Below are 22,307 nucleotides of genomic sequence, written 5' to 3' on the forward strand. Positions count from 1 at the left end.
CCTGGACCAAGGGCTCCCTGGGAACCAGAGTGGCGGCACAGCAGGGGTGGGGGTGGAGCCAGTCTTTCTCCCTGGTCCATTTTCATCCTTTCCATCATAAAACCATGGATGGGGCTCTCTCCTTTCAATGCACAACTCTTTTTGCCCATTATTCTGATCCAAAGGGCTCAGAGCTCAGGATGCGCCTCAGAAGACCAGAGAGAAAGGCGAAAATGAGGCCCATGTTCACACTGCTGTCCCTGCCAACTGAAATCTGACTGCAGGACAGCCGCCACGGTGCTGACAGGGCTTGCTGGGTCAGAGGGTCACCTGTGACTTTTTTAAAGAAAAATTTTTTTAATTTGTTCTAATTGGTTATACATGACAGCAGAATGCATTTTGACACATTGTACAGAAATGGAGCATAACTTCTCCTTCCTCTGGCTGTGCACAGTGCTGAGTCACACCAGTCGTGTAATCATACACGTATGTAGGGTAATAATGTCTGTCTCATCCTACCGTCCTTCCCATACACACCACTCCACCCCTCCCCTCACCCCCTCTGCACAATCCAAAGTTTCTTCATTCTTCCCTACCTGCACCCCCAACTGTGGATCAGCATCCGCTTCTCAGAGAAAACATTTGGCCTTTGGTTTTTTGGGATTGGCTTATTTCACTTAGCATGATATTCTCTAGTTCCATCCATTTACCTGCAAATGCCATAATTTCATTCTTCTTTAAGGCTGAGTGATATTCCATTGTGCATATGCACTACATTTTCTGTATCCATTCATCTGTTGAAGGGCACCTAGGTTGGTTCCATAGTTTAGCTATTGTGAATTGAGCTACTATAAACATTGATGTGGGTGTGTCACCAGTGACTTTTTAAATCTTTGTTTTTAAAACATTGTCTGCATTCTTCAATGGTTCATAATGAACACATGTCATTCACATAATCTAAGAGGATGGATATTTTTGAAGAATCCAAACAGGCTTTAGTAGAGTTTCACCTTTACCAAAGAATGGATGTAGGGTGCAAAGGGACGGATCCCCAGCTTTGAACACATCCCAGACCTGGGCGGGTGAGGGCTCTCCAGAGAACTTGCTTGGGCCCAGTTGGAACCTGCATCCTGCAGAGTCCTCTCAGGCCCCAAGTTGGACGTGGAGGGCGGGGGAGGAGGTGGCAGGTCCTCTGTCCCTCTCTGCCTGCTGCAATCCTCCCTCTTCATGTATGAATGTCCCCCCAGCAAAGCCTTCCCGAGTCTCAGCAGGATCCCCTGCTCAGCACCGCCAACATTCTGTTAGTTTTCAGTGCTGAGTAAACAAATCACCACAGACGGCAGCTCAGAACCACACGCATTTATTCTCTTACAATTCCCGCGGCCCAGAGTCTCACCCGGCTGCAGCCAGGGTGCCACCTGGGTTGTGTCTTCATCCGGACACTGGACGAAGGAAGAGCTCACGTGCAGCTTATTCAAGCACTTGGCAGAATTCCCTTGCTGGTGCTGGCCCCGGATTCTTGCTGCGTCACAAAGTGTACAGAATTGCAAACCACCACACACACTGAACCAACTCAAAAGGGGAAAAGGGTCCTGTAAGGAGCATGCCAGGCAAGCGGCAGCCCAGAGCAGGCCAGCGCCCAGAGAACTCCCAGCACCTGAACTTTGGAAGTACAGAGTTTACAAAGGCAAACCCCACAAAAACCACAAGGAAAGTTGAAGCAAATGTAGGTCAGAAAAGACCTTGTCGAGAGAGATATTTTGATTACATGAGAAAATAGTTTTGATCACACATTTCAGAGTCACTTTTGTTACAGTCAGGGATGCGGGCAGATCCCACTGTGCTGTCAACACAGACACAGCTCCAGGAGGCTGAAAGGAAAACGTTATAAGCAAGCACACAACAGAGTCAGGTCAGAACAAAATGGCGTTACTTTGGTTCTTTTCCATTTCAGCTGGACACGCTCAGGTCTACAGTCTGTGACATCCAGAGGCCACCTGCAGTCCTTGGTGCATCGGCTTCCTTGACGCCCCCGCTGGTCTCATGGGACTCCTCTATCTACTACTGTGGAGCTGTGGAGTCTCACAGAAGGCGACCTACTCAAGGGTGAGCCATCCAGTCCCCTCTGCCACATGCTGTGGGTTAGAAGCAAGTCATAGGCCTCACCCACCCTCCAAGGGAGGGGACCAGACAGTGGCAAGAACCACAGGAGGTCACCACGGAATCTGTGATAACCTTTACTCTTCAACTCTTTTGTTGAAAAGAAACACTGATTTCTTTCTGGGATTCTGAGCAGCTACCTGCTGCCATCTACCCTCAGGACCCCAGAGGCTCCCAGAGGGCAGAGACCATTGCCTCATTCACCTGTGTCCTCCTGGTCCACACAGTGGCCCCCGCCATTCTGGGCCAGCTCTGAGCCACAGGAGGCTGATGTCTGTAGACAGAAGCGCCCTTGCTCCAGGCTGGGTTCACACTGAGGCGCAGTGGAAGGAGCCTGGAGGCTGGAGAACAGGGCCCGGGTACTCCATGTCTCACTCCCTGGCTGCTGAGTCACAGTGTGGGCAGTGGTGGCTTTCTTCTGCCTTCGGCCACGGCTCCGTGGCTCCTGCACTCTCAGCCCTGACCCTTTAACCTGTTAGGCCTGAAGGCTGGCCCTCAGTGCTGCTCTCTGGGGTCACCAGAGTCCTGCTCTCTGGGGACACCAGAGTCCTGCTCTCTGGGGACACCATCGCTGCCCCACTTCTCTGTTCTTAGTCCCCTCATTCGAATCTCCTCAGTGACCTTTCTGAGAGTAATGTGCTTGGCGGGCTCAAGCTCAATAGAACACTGAGCCAGCGAGTGAGTGAACACGAATACAGAAGGACGGAGAAGGCTAAGACAGGTGGACGCTACCAGCACCTTCTGTGAAGGAACACAGCAGGCTCACGAGTCCTGGGCAGGCTGGGCGGGGGCGCCATTCATCATTTCCACTCGGGGCAGAAGATAACTCACCTGCCCAGGTTTACAAAACTTTTAAGCAATGGTACCAAAGTTTTCCTCCTCGTCACACTTTCAGCTGAGACCTTCGACTCTCCGAAGAAGGGTTGGATGGGGCTAGAGGGACCCCACAGCCCAGCCTGTCCAGTGGTGTGTCCTTCAGCCTTCCCCTTACAGCCTGTATGTCAAACCAATCCACTGCCTATGGGTGGGAGGGCTGGGGAATGGAATCTCCTGAGACACAGATGTGAGTCAGAGAGGACAGCACTGGGCTCTATACCAGGGCCTCAGGAAAGAGGTGTGTACCAGGTGGCCCCGAGCGGGTGGCCGGCTGGAGAGTTTGGATCATGCAGTCAACCCAGGAAGGGAATCCGGTGGCTGTCCCTGGCAGCTCCACCTGCAGAATCCGTCCTGGAACAGATGTCATACCGGAGGAGGAGAATCCTCCTGGCTGAACAGAACCAAGGAGAGGGAGGAAGTGGGTGGGGCAGGTGCCAAGAGGCAGAAACTGGTCCAGGAAGGGACAGGAGGGGCAGCCATCTCAGGTCTGACTCATCCCCTCCAGGGGTGCCCATCCGTCCACTCTCACTACACAGAAATAGAACAGTGCCCAAAGCCCGGTTCATTTGCCCTCTTGTCTGGGTGGGACCAAACCAGCTTCTTCAAAGGACTTCCCCAGTGGCTGCTCCACCAAGGTGAACCTCAAGGGGGCGCCCATTCTCCAGGAGAGCACAGGAGTCTCCCTCTGAGGGGAGACTCTTTTTGGGGACCCTGACCCACACCCCATGCAGGTTGCATGCTCTGGAAGGGCGGAGATGATTCTTGTTCCTATCTTTGTATCTCAAGGACCGAGCCTTCAATGTCTGTAGGAAGAATGTCTGATTGAATAAGACTCTAGGTTTATACACAGACTGGAAACTTGCATTTATCTCTGCTTCTTCTCAATTCCTATTAAGATGGCAAAAAAAGCATTTTTCTAAAAAAGTTACAAGTCCCCAGAAGAGACAGCAGACAAAATGTTCTAAATAAAATGTTGGAAACAGAAAGCAGCTGGACAAGTGGTAGCTGTCTCATCAGAGTGGAGAAAGTTGGGATCGAAATGCTTCCAAGAGCAGGAGGTCAATGAGGTCAGTGTAAACTCCAGCCTCGTCCTGCGGCAGACTCTGGGGCTCAGAATGGGAGTACGACAGGAGATCCTGAAGGCTGGGATGCCGGATGTGTGGGGTAGAAAATAGGACCACAAAGTTTGACAAAGAGCTGGGGATGGTGGAACACACCTGTAATCCCATCAGCTGGGGAGGCTGAGGCAGGAGGATGGCAAGTTCAAAGTCAGCCTCAGCAATTTAGTGAGACCCTGTCTCTAAATAAAAAATAAAGGGCTAGGGATGTGACTCTATGGTTAAGCACTCCTGGGTTCAATCCCTGGTACAAAAAAAAAATTATTTTTTTATACAAGGGGCAATGAGTTCCCCAGATGCCCATAGGCAGCACGTCTATGGGGCATCTCTAGGGGTCAGTCCCCTCCTGATCCTGGATAAAGGCTATTCTGGAGATTCGGACTAGAGAAGCCCAGTCTGTAGACACCACCCCTGCTCCTTCCCAGGCTTAGCTCCTTAAACACCGGCACCAGGCAAAAGGGATTGCCAAGTGGCCTGGTTCCAGCCAAGGATTGCCAGGCATTAGGGGAAAGCCTCAAACTTGAAAGAGAGCCCACAATGAGCAGACAAAGGCTCGGATTCCCAGCCGTCAGTGCGGCCTCTCTCTAGGGGTCCTCCCCTCCTCTCCGCCTACCATCTTCTTTTCAGAGAAAGGAGTCGGGGCAGCTTGATCTAGAAAGGCATCTGGTCCCCTTCCTCACACCAGCCCAACCTCTGTATGCAAGCACTATGCTCCATTGCATACGCTGCCATACTATGCCCAGTGAGATGTGATTCCCAGGAACAAAACCCTGGCCTGATGGCAAATATTGACTCACACTCTGTGGGAAAAAACCTCCAATTTGTAGGCATTTGCCAATTTCCTTTGCATGAACACTCTTGCAATGGATGATTTCATAAAGTCACTGGTCATGGAGTTGGGAAGAAGTGGGCACAATCAGCTTTCACAGGCCAACGACAGGCCCAGCACACCATGGAGTCGCCCTGGGTGGGCCATGACCCGAGGCTTGCTTGGACCTGCCTCCACTCCCCTTCTATGCCCCTTGGCCCATGTGCCTAATTAGTCTTGGACCCAGCTCTCTGTCTTCTGGACCCAGGAGAGACCTGGGATGGGGATTTCATCCCTCACCAGCAAACCACAAGTCAGAGGAGACCTCTGCATTTAGAACCGGTACTGGAGAGGCTCCCGAAAGATGGCGTGTTCTTCCTGTGGTTCTTCCCATCCTCCAATGGCCGCTCCATTCTCGGGTAAGACAACCTCATAAAAGCAGGGGTCAACTGGTCTCTTTCTTACCTCTGGAGGGGTTGCCAAGCCCGACCCTGGAGCTGTGTGGCCAGCGTGGGCTTCGCTCAGGACTCAGGCTCTGGAGAGGGGTTAGGGTAACTTTTGGGGTGATGAAACTGAGAATAAGTCCTTCCAAGACTTCAGGCCCCTCTGGACATAACCTTGCCATACCACACCCCATGGCCTCCATTTACCAGCCCACAGCCCCCCATTCAGATGCCAGGCAAGGGAAGACCAAGCTTTAATTGCTGCTGAGTGACCACTCTCTCCATTGTCAACAGCGGGGCATGACACGGCTGGCCTGTCCAGGTAGACACTGCTCTTCCGGGAGTGAGCCACCCTTCCCTTCTGGGACCCAGGGTCACAGGGGTAAGGGTGCAGGGCAGGGGCTTCTGGCTGTCCCAGGCCTAGGAGTACCACAAGACCAGGTTGGCAGGAGGCACGTCAATGCGCTTGCGGGTGTGGTCTGTGTCCCTGCGGTACAGGTAGCCGCAGGTGGGCTTCTGCAAGGTGTAGAAGGGGTTCAGGGAATTGGAATACTGGGAAGTGTAGAAATGGAACCTGAGCTTGTCCACCTTCTGCCCCTGAGGGGCCACCACCACCGGCACGTAGGCTGTTGCCAGAGATTGCTTGCGGTCCTGCGTCCACTTCCGGGACAGGGGTGAGGGTGGTGCCTTCGCCCTTTTGCCTGATGGTGCCTTTGGCCCACAGCTGGGTACCGGTTTCTGTGAGTCCTGAGAAGGAGGTGAGAAGGGGAGAGTCGGGGTCCTGGAGTCTGGACCTCAACTGCGAGAGCCAAGGGCAGGAGGGAGGAGAATGGGCCACTGTGCAGAAGCCCCCAGAGCCACCCTGGAGTGCGGCTCAGCTGGTCAGAGAGCCAGGTGCCTCCAGACCACAGGAGAAACTTTCAAGGTCTCCTGATCAGACCCCCTGTTCCTGCAGAACTCTACCTGTTTTATCAGAGACATGTGACAGCTCACAGAGGCTGGGAACTTGGAGGCCCCCTTCTGTGTGTCTCTCCCGTCCCCTCCGCCACAGTCAACCTGTCCCCCTCTGACTTCCAGTCACCCCCTCTCGGGCAGGGTGGCTCCAGCTTCCTCTCAAGTCTCCCTGCCGCCAATCTCTTAGGCCTGTGCTCCCTGCTCTCCCAGAGTTCATTGCTCTATGTTAAAGGCCAGATCCTCTGACTCTGCTCCTCAAAGAAAGTGAAGCCCAGAGCCCCTGGCCCAGAATGCAAGGTGTTTACAGACGCGGCTCCCACTCTGCAGCTGGGCCATCCCTCCCCCATCCTGGGTTCTGGCCATGCTGGTCCACCTGGGGTTTCCTGGTCACATCTCCTACTTGCAACCCCCCGGCCCTGGCTCAGGCTGCTCCCAGCCTGCATGCCGCCTCCCGCTCCTCTCCCCGTGATACCCTGGGCTCCGAAAGGAAAGCTCTCTTGTTCATCTTCCCATCTCCTAATCCTTGACATAATGGCCGCCCAAATCCTACTCCTTTTCTGACTCCAGACCACTGCATTTAGAGCGCACCCAACAAGGGAGTTCCAGTGAGGGGCAGCTTGCCTGCCAAGCTGCCGTTTGTTCCATTTTAGAACACCTCTCATTGTTACCAGGTGTGTCTCCTCCCCGCCAACACCCACCTCCCTTAACCACCATTCTTGGTGAGCTGTGCTTTGGTGTCTACCCTCTTCTGGGGACCCCACTACCACATTTTGTCACACTGTACTGAAATTTCTTTTCTCCTCTGCCACCACCCTTTGTGACTGCTCTGTCACCAAGCTGTCTTGTTCCCCCTTCAAACTCCACGTTCCCTCCCCAGTGCTAGATGTTTGTTTTATTATGGGGACATTCCTCAACCCAAAGGACGAAGTCCTTGTGACCATCCCCGTCCATGTGTATGGGGCTGGCTTGATTCCATTGCCCCAGGTTTCAACTCTGATGGGAACCCATTTCCTCTCTGCCCAGCCTCATAGACTTCCAGCCTCCTAGCACTGCAAGAGAACCCTTAGCTTGCAGGATACAGTGGTGCAAACCTATAATCCCAGTGACTCAGGAGGCTGAGGTGGGAGGATGAAAAGTTAGAGGCCAGTCTCAGCAACTTAGAGAGGACCTAGGTAACTTAGTGAAATCTTGTGTCAAAATAAAAAAATACAGGAACTGGGGATGTGGTTCAGCATTGAAGCGCCCCAGCCCTTAGCCCTAGTTTGTGGAGTTAACTGGTGGAAGGTGAGCCCGTCTTCTTACAGAAGAGGACCCGTGAGTTCAAGTCAAGATGGTGCTCTTTTGCATTTAATTGACAAACTATTTGCCCCGCCCAAACCTACCCAGGGCTTTCTTCCAAGACAGTTCTTGCTCCTACTGGTTCCCACCTGTGTTTCCACACAGTCAAGATACCCAGTCAGATTAGTGACCCACCAGCACCTCTCAGAACCGTCCTGTGGCTAAGTGGCCCATGACCACATGCACGCACCCCGCTGCTCTGAGGTCTGCCTGCATCCTCTCACCTGTCTTGTGGCTCTGTGCCGGGAAGGAGTGGGGTGTGTGAGCACACATATTATAAAGGAGTGGTCACTATGGGCGTGCAAGTGCACTGTGACCCCCTCCTCCAGCTTTGCACCCTGGTGTTCTGCTTTTCTCATCCTAGTCCAAAGTCACAGGCTAAGACTTGGCTGTCTTGGCCACCTGGACCCTTTGCCTTAAGCCCAGGAAGCCGGTGCCAGAGGTGGGTGCATCAAATGACTGCGGGACACTGACCCACGACCATGCGGAGGGAAGGGAGATGTGCTTGCTAGCAAGACTGAGCGCCTACCAAGTGCCAGGCCCTAGCTGCTCAGCTCTGCAAAAGCTCCTAAGGGCCACTTGAGATGTTACTTCCACTTTTCAGATGACGAAACTGAGGCTCAGAGGCTCCTCAGCATTCATCTGCATTCACAGTTCTTGACATTGTGCATAACAACCTTACAGAAGTCCCGTGACTAGTTAGTGTGTGGACCAGGATCCCAGCGCTCACTTCCCTCTCCGCCCCGCCGCAGGCCCTGGCTTGGGCCAGCTTGCCCTGGGTCTGCCTGTCTGCTCTGCCTGAAATGCAGCTACTGCCACTGCAAACACATAGGGCCCAGCACATCCAGGGGCAAGACATTCTGGGCAGGAACGGGGATGGAGGGATGGTTCCGGCAGAGAAAGAAGAGAGAGAAGAAGAGGAGAAAAATGAGAAGCGAGGGGAGAAGGAAAGTAGGAAGGAGGAGGAAGAGGGAGCCCAGGCAGCCCCAGCCTTGCCCTCCCTTTCCGAGGGCCAAGCCAGGCTCCAAATGACTAACCTCAGCGCGCTGAGCACCCCATCTCCTTCCCAGGACCCAGCACAGCCACAGTGGAGGGTGGGGGGGGCCTGCCTGCATCCTTTCCAGGTTAACATCTGGTTTCATGGAACGATCTCCTCCCTCTCACATCCTCCCCGCCAAGGGCAGTGCGTGCGTGTGTGTGTGTGTGTGTGTGTGTGTGTGTGTGTGTGTATTTTGATCAGTGGTTCTCAGAGGTGTGTATGGGGAGGCATTTGGCAATATCGGGAGACATTTTTGTTTGTCACATCAAGTGGGTACAGGTCAGGGCCACTGCTGCCCATCCTTCTGTGCCCAGGACATCCCCACGACCATGAAGGACAGCACACAAGGTCACAAGAGCTGAGGTCAAGCAACCGCAGGTTCCGGGTTCTGAGCTCCAGCCCTGGGCGCTGAAGAAGACGCCGGCTCCCCACCTGCTTCTCCCCCCTATGCCTCCTATTCTGTGGGGAGCAAGAAAGGCTGAAGGGCCAGTAGAGGGGCTGGTAGCCCCTCCCCTCCCTTCGGAATCCTGCTCCCTGTTTTCATTTGGGTTTCAAGGTAGAGTCACAGAAGGGATCCGAAGAGAACGAAGAGAACGCTCCCTTCATGCTGCCCTCTCTGCAGGCAGGCCCAAAGACCTGAGATACGCACCTATCAGGGGGTCCCTTCTACCAGGATCTAGAGCAGGCGGAGGGGCCGTACTGCAGTCTAGGCAAGAGCCCTGTGCCCTCAAGCCCTCCAGGCCATGGTGCACGCATGATCCACCACCGTCAGTACCTGACTCTGGTAGAGGGTCTTGAGCCCTGTTGAAAGGCAGAGGGCAGTGGGGTTGGCCACCATCCCAGCTTCTGGGCAACTTAGTAAGACCCTGTCTCAAAATAAAAAATACAAAGGGCTGGGGATGTGGCTCAGTCATAGGGCACCTCTGGGTTCAATCCCAGTACTACAAAAAAGAAAAAGGAAGAAAGAGGAGGAGGAGGAGGAAGGAGGGGGAGGGGAGGAGAAGCAGGGAGGAGAGGAAGGAAGGAAGGAAAGAAGTAAATGCAAATAGCAGACAGCAGCGGGTGAGGCAGCTGGTAGGCCTCCGGGGAGCAGCAGCTGTGTGGAATGTGCCCTGGCTTTGCAGTTTGGAGGTTGAGCTCCAGGCCTGACCCTGCCCTCACAGGTCAGACAATTTCGGGCAAGCTGCCGGGCCTCTGAGCTTCATCTGCCTCATGCAAGATGGGGATGCTAAGGTTTTTAACTCCACCAGCTGGCCCCGGGTGCCATGGCAGGGGGACCGTGGAAGCACAATGCAGGCTTATGATCAGCCTCCCTGGCTTTGTGAACCTGAAGGGTGGGGGGCTCTGAGGGAGTGGTTGGGGAGGCCAGCAGTGGGCCTCGCTCCCTCATGAGGCTGGACAGCACAGGGCCCTGCAGCCAGCTGCCTGAACCGGATTCCACAACCCCTGCCGGATCTTTGGGCAAATTATAATCCTCTGTACCTTTATCAGTTTCCCCACTGATAAAGTGGGAATAACAAGAGAATTCATATCATAGGCTTACTGTGAGATAGTCCGTACGAAATGCCCAGACTTCTTAAGCATTCAATAAACCTTGGTTGTTTCGTTTGGGTTTTCTGTAGTACCAGGAATTGAACCAAGGGGTGCTAAACCACTGAGACACCCCCAGGCTTTCTTTTCTTTCTTCTTCCTTTTTTTTTTTTTTTTTTTTTTTTTTTTTATGACAGTATCTCCCGAAATTGCGCAGGCTGGCCTCAAATTTGCAATCCTTCTGTCTCAGCCTCCTGAGTAGCTAAGATTATATGCCACTGTGCTAGACCTTAGCCCATGCTATTATTTATGGCACGTTTGGCTAGGACATGAGGTAGGAAGTGTATTGGAAAAGTGTAGGAGCAGAAGGACAGAAGTGTTGGCCCTCCCCCTGTGCCCCAGGGAGACAGCAGAAGCCCCTCGGAGGAGAATCGGTGTAGGCAGTGGCCCTCACAGCTGCACCTTTTGTGAGGGGCTGGGCTCCCAGCCACACAAGTGGGCCTGGCTAGGGCTTTCATTCTCCTTCCTGTCCACCAGAATTCTTGTGACCCTGGGCTGCCTGGCTGCAGTCCTATGATGTCACCCCACCTTGGACATCCTCGACCAGGGCCTTCCTTGATGGTAAACTGGAGCTTCTGGTGGTCAGGGGCTCCGGGACTCCCAAGGACTCTTGGCATGGTGGAGCCACTGGGGCACTGCACTAGGGGCGCATTGTGACATCCCTTTACAACACAATCCTGTCTGCCTAAGGGGGCACGGGTCAGGGCTAGGACTGAAGTTTCAGGACTTGGGGGGTCTTTAGCCTTGACACTGGCCCACTCTGCTATCCCCTCCTCCTACAAACCCCTAGAACCTCTGAGCCATGGGCCATGGGTGGGCTGTGGGGTAAGATCAAGTAACTCCAGAAGTCCTCACGTCTCCGTTGTTCCCCAGCTTGTCCTAAGGAATCACTGGTAGAGAGGGAAGGTACCCTGCCATCTCCACGTTCTCCTCTTCTCTTCTCTTTTTCCCCTCTCTCCCTCCCTCCCTCCCTCCCTCCCTCCCTTCCGTCCTTCCTTCCTTTTCTTCTTTTCTCTCTCATTTATCTACTTACCTTTCAAGTAACGGCAATAGGATGAACGGATGGGTGGACAGATGGATGGATGGATAGATGGATGGACAGACAAGAGTGGGAGTATGGCTGGGGAGGCAGAAGGGCCTGGCCAGTGGGTGGTAGTGGACAGACTGACCCTCCTGATCTGTGCCCTTCCCACCTCTGTGGCCTCATCGCTTGGACCTTTTCTTCACTCTGTGCAGTGCCTTGTTTTTACACACCCAGCTGTCCCTTCTCTGAGTCACTGCGTGCACTGCCTCTTCCCCTGGACAGCTCTAACCAGGGGAGATGAAGGTAGGGTGGGTGGGTGGGCAGACAGGTGGCCGGCTGCCTGGTGAGTACGTGGAGGCATGGTGGGTGGGTGGCTGTGGTAGAGAGGACAGATTGCAGCCCAGGAGTTAGACTTGAACTTGAATCCTTGCTCCACCATTTTACTAGTGTGTAAGTTTGGGCGAACTAATTGACCTATCTCCACTTCTGTTTCCTCATCTGTTAAATGGGTAGATTAAAGTGTACCTAGTAGGGTTGGGCAAACACTCAGTGCAGTACTTGGCACAGAGCATGCACTCCATAAATATTAGCTCTCATTACATGTGAGTGGGTAATTGGATTGATATGTGGGTGGCTGTTTGCACTTCCCTGTCCCTCACTTCAAAAGCCAGGTCCTCACTATCTCCCTGGGGTCGCGGCTCCCCAGTGCCATACTTGGCCAGCATCTCCCAGGAGTATGTCAGAAATCCTACAGTAGGAATGATGTGGGCTTGTCCTTGGGGTCAGTGGGGATGGTGAGGGAGGACCAGGAGGAGGCAGACAGAGCAAGCTGGTGCCATCCTGCCCTCTGCCCCACTGGCTCAGTCGGGGCCTGGCCTTATTTTTTCCTTCCTTGGCACCACGTCAGCACTGACTGTTGGTGATGGGGTGAACTTTGGGGCCCATGGGCAGGTTGGAGGTTGGGGTGTTGCTGCCTTGTGGGCTGTGCCTAGATCTCACACCCTGATGGTAATGACCCCTAATTTCTGAGGAGGCTGGGAGGCTGGGCAGGGAGGAGGACTAGTCCCAGCAACCAGGACCTTCCCACAGAGCCCCTCGTCCTGGGTCTCCAAGTGCTCAGGGCAACAAGGGCTTGCATGCGGGGAGGGAAGAATGGGAACACGGCCTTCTGGGCAGAGTGGCCAGCCTTCCTGGGTCTGGGGAAAGTGGCCTAGCTCCCAGCCCTGGGCCTGGAGGGGATTTTGGGAGGGAGTCCAGGAGGCTGGCAAGTTTGTGGGGAGGAAGAACCACAACTCAGCACGTGCTTGGTCTGAGCAAAAGGGGTGAGGTGTTGGCTGGCAGCCAGGAAACCTGGGTGATCTAAGCCAAGTCCTTCCCCCTCTCTGGGCCCCACCCCTTTTCCCTTTGTGTACCATGAAGATGTTGTGTCCCTTCACCTTGGACCTTTGATGGTGGGTGAACTGAATTACATCCTGAGCCCTCAGGCAGGGACCTGCCATCTGACCACAGCACTGGGACCTGCCACCAGCGGCCCAAGCCCAGGCCCTTCTAGCCTCAGTGGGCAGTGGCTGGGGAAATCTGCTTCAGGAAGACCCAGCCACACAAACTGTATCTGTCTTATTTCATTTATAAATTGCATCTCTTCTCAGCCTTTTGGCTGAGATCAAGCGTTGTTTGTAAATTGCATGGTGGTTAAGATCACGGCCTCTGGGACAGGGAGTGTCACTCACTGGTGGAGTGCTTACATCCCCAGCACTGGGGGAGAAAGGATTCAGACCTCTGGACTCACTCCACCTGGGTTCCAATCCGAGCTCTTCTCAGCTGGGTGACTTGGACAAGTTACTTAACCTCTCTGTGCCTTAATTGCTAATCTGCAAAGTAAGAATAATAGAGTTTCCTTGAAAGCTCAGTGAGGACTGAGGGTGCCTGCTGCCTGGTGCTGCTGCCGTGGTTGCTTCTCAACTCCAGGCCACACTAATCCAACCCTGTCCCCTGGAAACTCCCTTCCGGCTTACCTCTCCATTCCAGGCACGACCTCATTTTATTCATCATCAGATTTCCTGGAAGGCAAGGACTGTGCTCCACAGCCCTTGGTGCTCAGGGGGTGTTTGGGGAAGATGAAGACAGACGCTGAGGCTCAGGAGAGCCTGAAACACAGAAAGATCCACTGCCCCCTCCCCGCTCCCCCAACATACATAGCTCTTCCCCTCCTGTCAGCTCTGTCCCCAGGGGCAGACCAGTGGTCGTCAGAGTCTTGCCACAGCCTTGCTTTAAGAAGGCCTGGTTTTTTGAACATTTTCTCTACCTCTTCTTACCTGCTGAGTGATTTGGACAAATTACTTAATCTCTCTGATACTTACATGTTTTTCCCTTTGTTGAACCTGAAGTATAGAGAGCTGAATTGTTCACGCGCCTTGCTTTGTGATGCATTATTATCGCTTGACCATGAAGGCCGCCTCCTACAGTAAAACTTCCCCTATATCTCATCCACCAACCACATTCCCCGCACCCCTGCCAGAGGCAACCATTCCTTGTACTTAATGACTATCTTCTTGCTCAAGTGTTCTCGCAAAATATATACTGTTGTTTTGTGTGCTGGTAGTTTCATTTACATAAGCGGTATTGTGTGTTTTAGATCTCGTTCTGTTGTTTACTTTATTACTTGGTTGGGTTCTGAAGATGTTATCCCTTCCTGCTGTTTGAAGCTCATTCCTGTTGCTGGCTGAGTATCTAGTTCCTTGCTGCCGATGGCTACGTGGTCCTCTGTCCACATCTTACCTCTCTGCTCCCTGAGATGGACCCCCACGTGCCTCCAAGTCCCCATCCCAGCAAACAATGCTGCAATATCATCACATCTAAGTTCCCCCTCCCGACTCCCCCCTTTTTCCTTTTCTTTTGTTTTATTCGAGACAGGGTCTCACTGTGTTGCCCAGGCTGGCCTAGAGCTCCTAGATTCAAGAGATCCTCCTGCCTCATCCTCCCACGTAGCTGGGATTACAAGTGTGTGCTGTAGCACTGGAACGGGGCCATCCTTTTCTCCCCACTGTGGTGCTGGGGATCAAACCCAGGGCCTTGCACATGCCAGGCAAGTGCTCTACCTCTGAGTTACGCCCTTGGACCAGAATTTGGGTTCTTACATTTTGTACTTTTTTTTTTTTTTTTTAACAGTTTTTTAAATGTACCTATGCATGTACCCATTTCAGATTGTGGGATGTTTCATAACAGGATATTTTTACCTACTCTTTAAGGTGACCTGGTAGATGCCTGCCCCAGCTGTCACCCCCTCCCAAGCCCTGCCCCAGAATTTTCCTCCTTAGGGTTCTTGGCTGACTGACGCTGCTCTCTTACAGCCTCTGGTGGCCTCCCAGTCCCACCCAGAGTCAGGGCTGGGGATGGAGAGGGAGTGCTCAGGGCTGAGTGCTCATCCTGAGCCAGACCCTCCTGCTGATGTGCCTGTGTGTGTGTATGTGTGTGCGTGTGTGTGTGTATTTGCAGTACTGGGGATTTAACCCAGGGGTGCTCTACCACTGAGCTACATCCCCAGCCCTTTTTATTTTTTATTTTGAGACAGGGTCTCTCTAGGTTGCCCAGTGTGGCCTTGAACTTGCCCTCCTCCTGCTCAGTTAGGATTACAGGCCTGCACCACAGCGTCTGGCCCTCTGCCGGTACCTGTGCTTGCTCTCTCAATCACACTGCATCACATCCCTATGTCACCAGCCCCTGTTGTACACATCGACAAAGGGAGGCTCAGAGAGAAGACTATGTGGAGAGGGTCAACTAGAGGTGTCACTGAGCCAGGATTCAAACCTAGTCTGTAGCCCAGAATCTTCCCAATGTCATGATCCCATCAACAGAGCCCACTGATAAAAGAGAGGTGCGTCTATTCCAGAACCCCCAAACATAGTGCTCCCCAGCCAGGCAGACTTAGATACCATGCCCTCAGACACCAGTTAAGTGAGTGTCCCTGGAGCTCCCTTCTCAGGAGAGGTAGGAGTGCCTGCCTAACCCAGAGGGGAGCTGAAGTAGGTGGGATCGGATACTCCCAACCCCCACACCCCAGCTCCCCTCCGCTGACCTAAGAAACCTTTCAGGAGCTGGTCTGGATGTCTCCTGTCTAGAAACAAGACGCTGGGCAAGATGGTCTGCAATTCATTATCATTTGGGCTTTGGGATGCTGGGAATTCTGATTTTTGCTCCTAGGAGTCAGCTGCAGAGACCCAGGATGGGGTGAAGGTCCACCTGACCTTCTCCACCCAGGGTCCACTCTCCCGCTGTGTTGGAGGAGAGACCACATAGGCATAATTGGGTCTCCAGAGAGAGCAACTTCCAGGCCCCGATGCCACCCCCAAATCCAGAACTGACCAGTAGAGTCGGCACTCAGGGCTTACTGAGTAATCGCTGAGCAAAGGTTTAATTATGTGATTGGGCTTTTGTCTGTTATTTGACTGTTCCTCTTACCGGAGGAGCAGGTGTGTGGTGTTATTAGATGACGGGAGTCGGGCTGAGCAGTGACGGACTTGGTGCTGAGTGGACAGAAAACTGGGCCCTGACTCCGCCCCAGGGAACCTGGCCTCAAAGGCTTCAAGCCCTGCCAAATGAAGCTGAGGAGTTGTGGGGGCTGCTCACAGCTGAACCAAGGCCTTCCAGAGACTCCCCCAAACCTGGTCAAGTGGGAGGGAACTGAGGGTGAAACGAGTGCGATAAGGACGGGGAGAGGCCAGACATCCAGCCCCTGGTGTCCGTGAGTCACTCTGGTCCCCATTGTCCTCCATTCCAACCGAATCTCACACCGAAGCAAGGGACCAGCTCAAGGGAGAAATGAACTAACACGTCAGGGTGTCCCCTGTTGCCAGGCCCCAAGCTGGGTTCTATTTTTGTGGTGCTGGGGATTGAACTCGGGGTCTTGCCCATGCTCGGCAAACGCAGCACCTCTGGGCTTTGTCCCCGCCCACTTTACACCCTTATCTTATTTAATCTTCATAACAACCCCAGGAACAGTCACTGGTATTACTCCTGTGGATGAAGAAAGGACTCAGAGTATTGCCCCCTTCATGCCTGGCATTACTGGGCCCTCCCTTTCTTCTAAAGACGTGTCCCACAGACTAACAGTCAAGCTTTCTGGTTCCACTATGAGCACATAAGTCCTGGCTCCTGCCCTCTCCTGCTGTGTGGATTAACTTTTTGATGAATCGATTAAGTGGTCTTTCTCCCCTTAGCCTTTCTCCTTCCCTCCATCCTTCATCTAGCCATTAGACAAATATCCTTAAAATACAGCTGTTACCAGTCCCCCTTGCTTGCTCAGGATCCCCCAGAGCATCCTGGGAGGCACTGGGTCTAGGCCAGAGCCTCTCAAACATTCGTGTATGTGCCTGAATATCCTGGGGTCTTTATTAAAATGCAGCTTCTCTGTTTCATAATCCACCAATTCATCAAGTCTCATAATGACCTTAAATTAATAACCTATTTTATAGATGAACATGGGCTCAGAGAGGTTGCCCCAGGTCTGGGAGGGGCCTGAGATTAAACATTTCTGAGATCCCAGGTGATATAGATGCTATTGATTCATCAACCACATTGCAGCAGGGTTCTTCTAGGCCAAACTCCCTGCCTCATTATTTCTTCCATAGTTTTTAAATAGGAAATATATTTATATAATTGGAAATTTAAAAAAAATTCCCAACCTTCCCCAGATGACCACTTTTAGTAGTTTTTTTGCTTGTTTTGGAGGTATTAGGGATTGAACTCAGAAATGCTGTACTTCTGAGCTACATTACTAGCCCTTTCTATTTTTTATTTTATTTTTCTTGTACAAGGGATTGAACCCAGGGGCACTTAACCATTGAACCACACCCCCAGCCCTTTTTATTTTTATTTTTTTTATTTTGAGACAGGGTCTCATAAAATTGCTTAGGGCCTCACTAAATTGCAGAGGCTGGCCTCAAACCTGCCATCCCCCTGTCTCAGCCTCCCTAGGCAATGGAATTACAGGGATGCACCACAGTACCTGGCCACTTTTATTAGTTTATCTTTCCAAAGTTTCTCTGTGCCAAAACAAGTAAATAAGACCAAATAAGACTGTACATACCCTGCTCCACCTCCTACCCTTCACAAATGGCAGGACACTACTACACACATGGTTTCGTTAACACTATCAGTTCATCGTGGTGATTACTGACATAGTTGGCTGACTCATCTATTTTTAGACTTATTATTCCATGCTGTGAATGTGCCACAATTTATTTAACCAGTCACCTCTTGGTGGATATTTGGTTCTTTCTGATATTTCCAGGTGCCTTTCCTAACCCTCCATACCCTGGGCAACCTTGCTGTGACCTCCCTCCCACCCCCAATTCTATGCTCCACCATCCCAAGCCCCTGCAGACAACTCCTGCAAGCCCTTCCCAGATCCTCCAGCCCACCCTGCTCGCTCTTGTCTCTGAGCCTCTGTCCTACAGTCAGCCTCCTCCTCCTCCTCCTCCCACTCCTCAGCCACCTCCCTACCCTTCATCTTTCCATGGCTCTCTGCCTGTCCCTCCAAATAGACTGTAGCAACTGGGACTCAGGAACCGGGTCTCTCATTCCTCTGGCTTCTTCTCAATCCAGGGCTGTTCACACACAGTTGTTCTCAAGAATATCAGTTACACAGGGGAAGCTGCATATGAATGGAGCTGCCTGCCCGTGACTCTGCTGGGCCTGGTGCTGAGTGGAAGAGCCCAGGAGTTACCTGGGGTGGGAGGGACCTCATGCCTCAGAAGTCTCCAAAAAAAAAAAAAAAAAAAAAAGAAAAGAAAAGAAAAAGAAAAGTCCCTGTCTTGTGCCTGAGTGTCTAGGGCACTTGGGTATGTTGTAATGATGGCCAGCGTGTCAGGGCTTCTAGGGTTCCTTGTGCCCTTCTGGTGGGGGCCGTGGGAGGAAGCATGATGTGGAGAGAGAAGGTGGATGGATGTGTGCACGTGCCCTAGGAGGATGCTTCTCATTAACGTTCTGGTCATCCTTCATGGGCCAGCTCCAGTCTCAATCATTCTAAGAAGCCCTTCTGGACTACTTCAGCCCGTGCCAATCTCCCCACCTCTGAATTCCTGCTGCCTGTCTTAGTGACAGCAATCACAGTTCTGTACTTAGTCATCCCCGGTTTGCCACCTGGAATCATATAAACCTTGTCTGCCCGATGAGACTCCAAGATCCTCTGTGATGGAAACAAGACTGATGATTGCCTTATGTCCCTCACCCCAGTGTAGCACTAGGCCACTGGGAACTCCTCCACAAGGATTTCCCGAAAGGACTGGGATTGCTTCCAGGACTGCTGTAGTAGTGAGTGGCGTGGGACAGAGTTGACCACAGGTATGTCTCTGACCAAAACATCTGGGAAACCCACATACATGTCAGCTCTTCGTTGTGTGACAAAATACCTGAGAAAAAACACTTTAAAGGAGGAAAAACAAATATTCTGGCTCATGGTTTCCGGGGTTTTGGTGCATGTATGGCTGACTCCATTGCTGTGGGCCTGTGGTGAGACAGAGCACTGAGGCACAGCGAGTGGTAGAGGAAAGCTACTTACCTCATGGCCATCAGGAGGCAGAGGGAGAGGGCCCAGGGATGACATAGAGTTCCCAAGGGCATGCTCCCAAGGACCCGCTTCCTTCAACTAGGTCTCACTTCCCACAGTTTCTTCCACCTTCCAATAGTCCATTCAAATTATGAATCCATCAATGGTTTAATCCAACGATGAGGTCAGAGCCCATATCCAGTCACCTTCCAAAGGCCCTACCTCTGAACACTGCTGCATTGGGGACCAAGTCTTTAACACATCAACCTTTGGGGGACATTCCAGATTCAAGTTATAAGAACAGGTGTTTTTGAAAATGCTACTATCCCCTTGATCTGTTCCTTGGTCCCTTCCCACCCTGTACCTGGAAGACAATGACTCACAGCCACAAGCCCTGAAGGCCAGGCTCATCTGGTCCCTTGATGCTGAAGCAAGTGAAGGGACTTCTCAGAAATGTCATTTTCAGGAAAAAGAACTGAAGTGTTAAAGCAACAGGACAAGCAAAGTTAACATATGAATTTTGTCTGGACTGTGGATTGGAAAAAGAAATAAGCCAAAATGACATTTGGGGCATAATGGGGAGATTATTACTATGAAGTATTAGATGGTAAATGTGTATCGATGTTAGGTTTCTTGAGGGTGACAATGGTGTCACAATCATGTAAGATAAGTTTCTTAGGCAATGGATGCTGAGGTATTAGGGGAGGAATTTTTTGGTTCAATACTGGGGAAAGTGAGGGAATGTGGCAGTGGGCTATCCCCAGGGAAAACAGAGACTTGATCCCTCCCACCAGGCCTCCTACCCCTGCTGCCCAGAACACAGCATGCCAACCCCTTTACCTGACTCCCTCTCTCACCATCTTTCACACAGGTGCTCCCAGGTGCTCATTTGATGGGACCTTCTCCAGAGGACAGCCACCCTGACTTGGCCAGGATGGCATACCAAGGGCCTTCAAGGACCACTGCACTTTAAGGACCACAAAATTCTTAAGTGGGTTCTACCCATCTTTGGTATTTACTTAACTCTACAGGAAAAAAGCATTTGTCCACAACAAATAGTTATCCTACACTGTCTTTGGAGCCCCAACAATAAGGGTATTTTCCATCTTTGTCACTACATTGGAATACCAGCTTGCTGTTTTACAGATGTTCTGCGCTTTCTTTTTCTTTATGGGCATGTCCTTATATCATTGATGCCCCATGGCCTACATTTTAAGAAACTGTAGGATGCTTTGACAAAGCTAGCTTTGGCCAAGCATGTACCTTCTGTTGGATGCAAGAGCTGTTTCCAAAATGAGCAGCAGTCTGACCTGGTCACGAACCGCCTTCTGAAGTAGGGAATTCGTTGCAGCCTTCCCTTCCCCAGGGAGAAAGCAGAGGGTGGAGGAGCGGGCCAGGAGGGAACCTGGGGGAGGGGGCGGCTCTTCTCCCAGGCAGGGAGGGCGTGGGCTGGGCGAGGTCCCCAGCCCACCGGGGCCGTGCCAACAATGGCCTGTTGTAGAAGGAGGCCAGGAAGGAATGTGGCCCGGGGAGTTGGGCGGCGGGGCGGCTGCTGCGGTGGCGGCCGCGGGGCGGGGCCCGGTCTCAGCGGCAGCCTCTTACCTGTCCAGGTAGCTCGCATTTCCCGGAGAGCGGCGGCGCCCGCAGCACCTGTCGCCCGGTGCGCGGGCCGGGAGGACGGCGGGGGACATGGCCTAGTGGAGTCCCCTGGGGAGACCGTGCGGAGTTCAGTCCCGGGCAGGGCAGGGCGAGGGAGGGAAGGTCCTTCCCCGGTGCCCGCGCGGCCTGCGGCAGCATGAAAAAGAACCAGACGGTGCAGGGCACCTTCAGCAAACTCTTCGGGAAGAAGCACGCCAATCCCGCCGCCACCTCCCTCTACGCCACCAACCCCCCGTGGATCTTCACCCAAGAAGCCCGGGAGGAGGGGACCAGAGATTTTGGTAAGTGGTCCCGGGAACAGAGAGGGACCCAGGAGAGTGGCCCGCAGCGCTGCCTCCCTCGGGTTTCCGCTCCTCCGAGCGCTGGGAAGGCGGGAGCGGGCAGGGCGCAGGGCGCAGGGCGCAGGGGACGCGACACGTTGGAACCTGTGGACCGGCTGAGGAGGAGCTGCTGGGAAGAGGAGGCGGCGCGCACCGGGAATCGGGAAGGAGCCTGCGGTGGGGTGGGAGAGGGGGAAGGGACCCCGTCACACAGAGGGGAGAACTTTGCAGGCCACTTTGGCCCCTGTCCCTCCTCCGAGGTGTTTTTTTGCTTGTTTATTTTTGTTTTGTTTTTCCCTGTCCTTGGTGGAGCCCCTGTTCTCGTTACTGTTGCCAGAAAGGCTTCCTGAGGGTTGCGGTGTCTCACCACCCCCCACCCCCATCCGCATTCTGAGTCAGAAGTGTTCCCCATATCTGTGGCTAGAGGGGGCCCATTCTCCCTCCGCCTTTCCGCCTCCTCTGACCTCCCCAGCCCCTGAGAGTCCACTGGGCAGAGAGAGGGGCTGCCCTCTGGGTGTCCACACGTTTGGCTTTGTGTTGGTGAAGCCTGGGAAAAAATCAACACTGGCCACTACTAACAGGTTACCAGCCCATTTGTGACACCACATTATTTATTGGGGTCACAGGCTCTTGCCAGATCAACCCGAGGCCTGTGGGCTCAGACTGAGGAGTCAGAGATGGGCAGTGGAGGACATGATCCTGCTTCCTGACCCCAGCTGTGGCTGGTCCCTGGATCAGGGTGGTATGGCTCTGTAGGCCACATTGGCCCAGCCCCAGGTCTGGCTGTGAGTCACCTTGTTCCACAATCTTTCTGAAGTTTGTACCCTCTATAACTGGAGGGAAACCAGAAGGATGGGTATAGGAATTCATTTCTTATGTATGGACTTGTAGATCTGGATCCAGGGAGGGGGACAAAACAGGGTCACCCATCACCGCCTTAGCTTCACCATAACCACACTATCTTCACTGACCCTTATGACCACTGTGCTGGGGCCCATAGAGGATCTCACCAGCCTGGGCCCCTGATACGGATTCAGTTCAACACCCAGGTTACCAGAGTCAAGATAAAAGGTAGGGCGGACAGAAGCTGGGGATCCCTGGCCCGGGGATCTCAGCTCAGCTGGTGAACAGAGCTAACTATATGGTGTTCAGTCCCTTGGCAGCCTTCGCTGTAAGGAAGGGCATTCCTGGCACGAGGAAGGGCAGGGTGAGTTGGAGGCATGACTTAGGAACTTACAGATACTGTGTGCTGGCCCGTTCTACTCTGTGAGGCCTAAGCCCCTCTCCTGGCCTGAAGAAAGACACTCCACAGCATACATTTATTGATCCATTCTTAGGTGCAAGGTCCCATCCTGAAATCATTGTGTTGAAAGGTTGGCATGGTGGCACACCCCTGCCATTCCAGCAACTTGGGAGGCCCAAGGTAGGAGGATTACATATTCCAGGTCAGTCT

The 22,307-nt window shown here is 52.9% G+C and overlaps 2 protein-coding genes and 1 long non-coding RNA gene across 5 annotated transcripts in view; 2 read left to right on the forward strand and 1 right to left on the reverse strand.

The window, feature by feature from the left end:
* The first annotated feature begins 1,361 nt into the window (after nucleotides 1-1,361).
* LOC306666017 lies at nucleotides 1,362-8,557 on the forward strand. The gene is made up of 4 exons (XR_013765168.1): nucleotides 1,362-2,085; nucleotides 5,210-5,360; nucleotides 5,595-5,706; nucleotides 6,109-8,557. It is a non-coding gene; the product is annotated as an uncharacterized lncRNA (long non-coding RNA).
* The window catches only part of CIMIP3 (ciliary microtubule inner protein 3), a 69,965-nt gene continuing 53,358 nt past the window's right edge, over nucleotides 5,701-22,307 (reverse strand). For 2 of the 3 annotated variants that reach the window (XM_079147801.1, XM_079147800.1), the window contains exons 2-3: nucleotides 20,478-20,660; nucleotides 5,701-6,131 (exon numbers count right to left, since the gene is read on the reverse strand). In XM_079147801.1, the coding sequence (XP_079003927.1) occupies nucleotides 5,805-6,131; nucleotides 20,478-20,660 (510 nt within the window). In that variant the 3' untranslated portion in view covers nucleotides 5,701-5,804. The remainder of the gene's footprint in view (nucleotides 6,132-20,477; nucleotides 20,661-22,307) is intronic. The other variant, XM_079147802.1, reaches the window with a different exon arrangement.
* Nucleotides 20,650-22,307, forward strand: part of LOC306665990 (uncharacterized protein C6orf132) — a 31,415-nt gene continuing 29,757 nt past the window's right edge. The window contains exon 1 of the mRNA XM_079147732.1: nucleotides 20,650-20,815. Within this exon, the coding sequence (XP_079003858.1) occupies nucleotides 20,671-20,815 (145 nt within the window). The 5' untranslated portion in view covers nucleotides 20,650-20,670. The remainder of the gene's footprint in view (nucleotides 20,816-22,307) is intronic.

The sequence above is a fragment of the Sciurus vulgaris genome (assembly GCF_902686455.1).
Source record: "Sciurus vulgaris genome assembly, chromosome: 7".
In the NCBI taxonomy this organism is placed as follows: domain Eukaryota; kingdom Metazoa; phylum Chordata; class Mammalia; order Rodentia; family Sciuridae; genus Sciurus; species Sciurus vulgaris.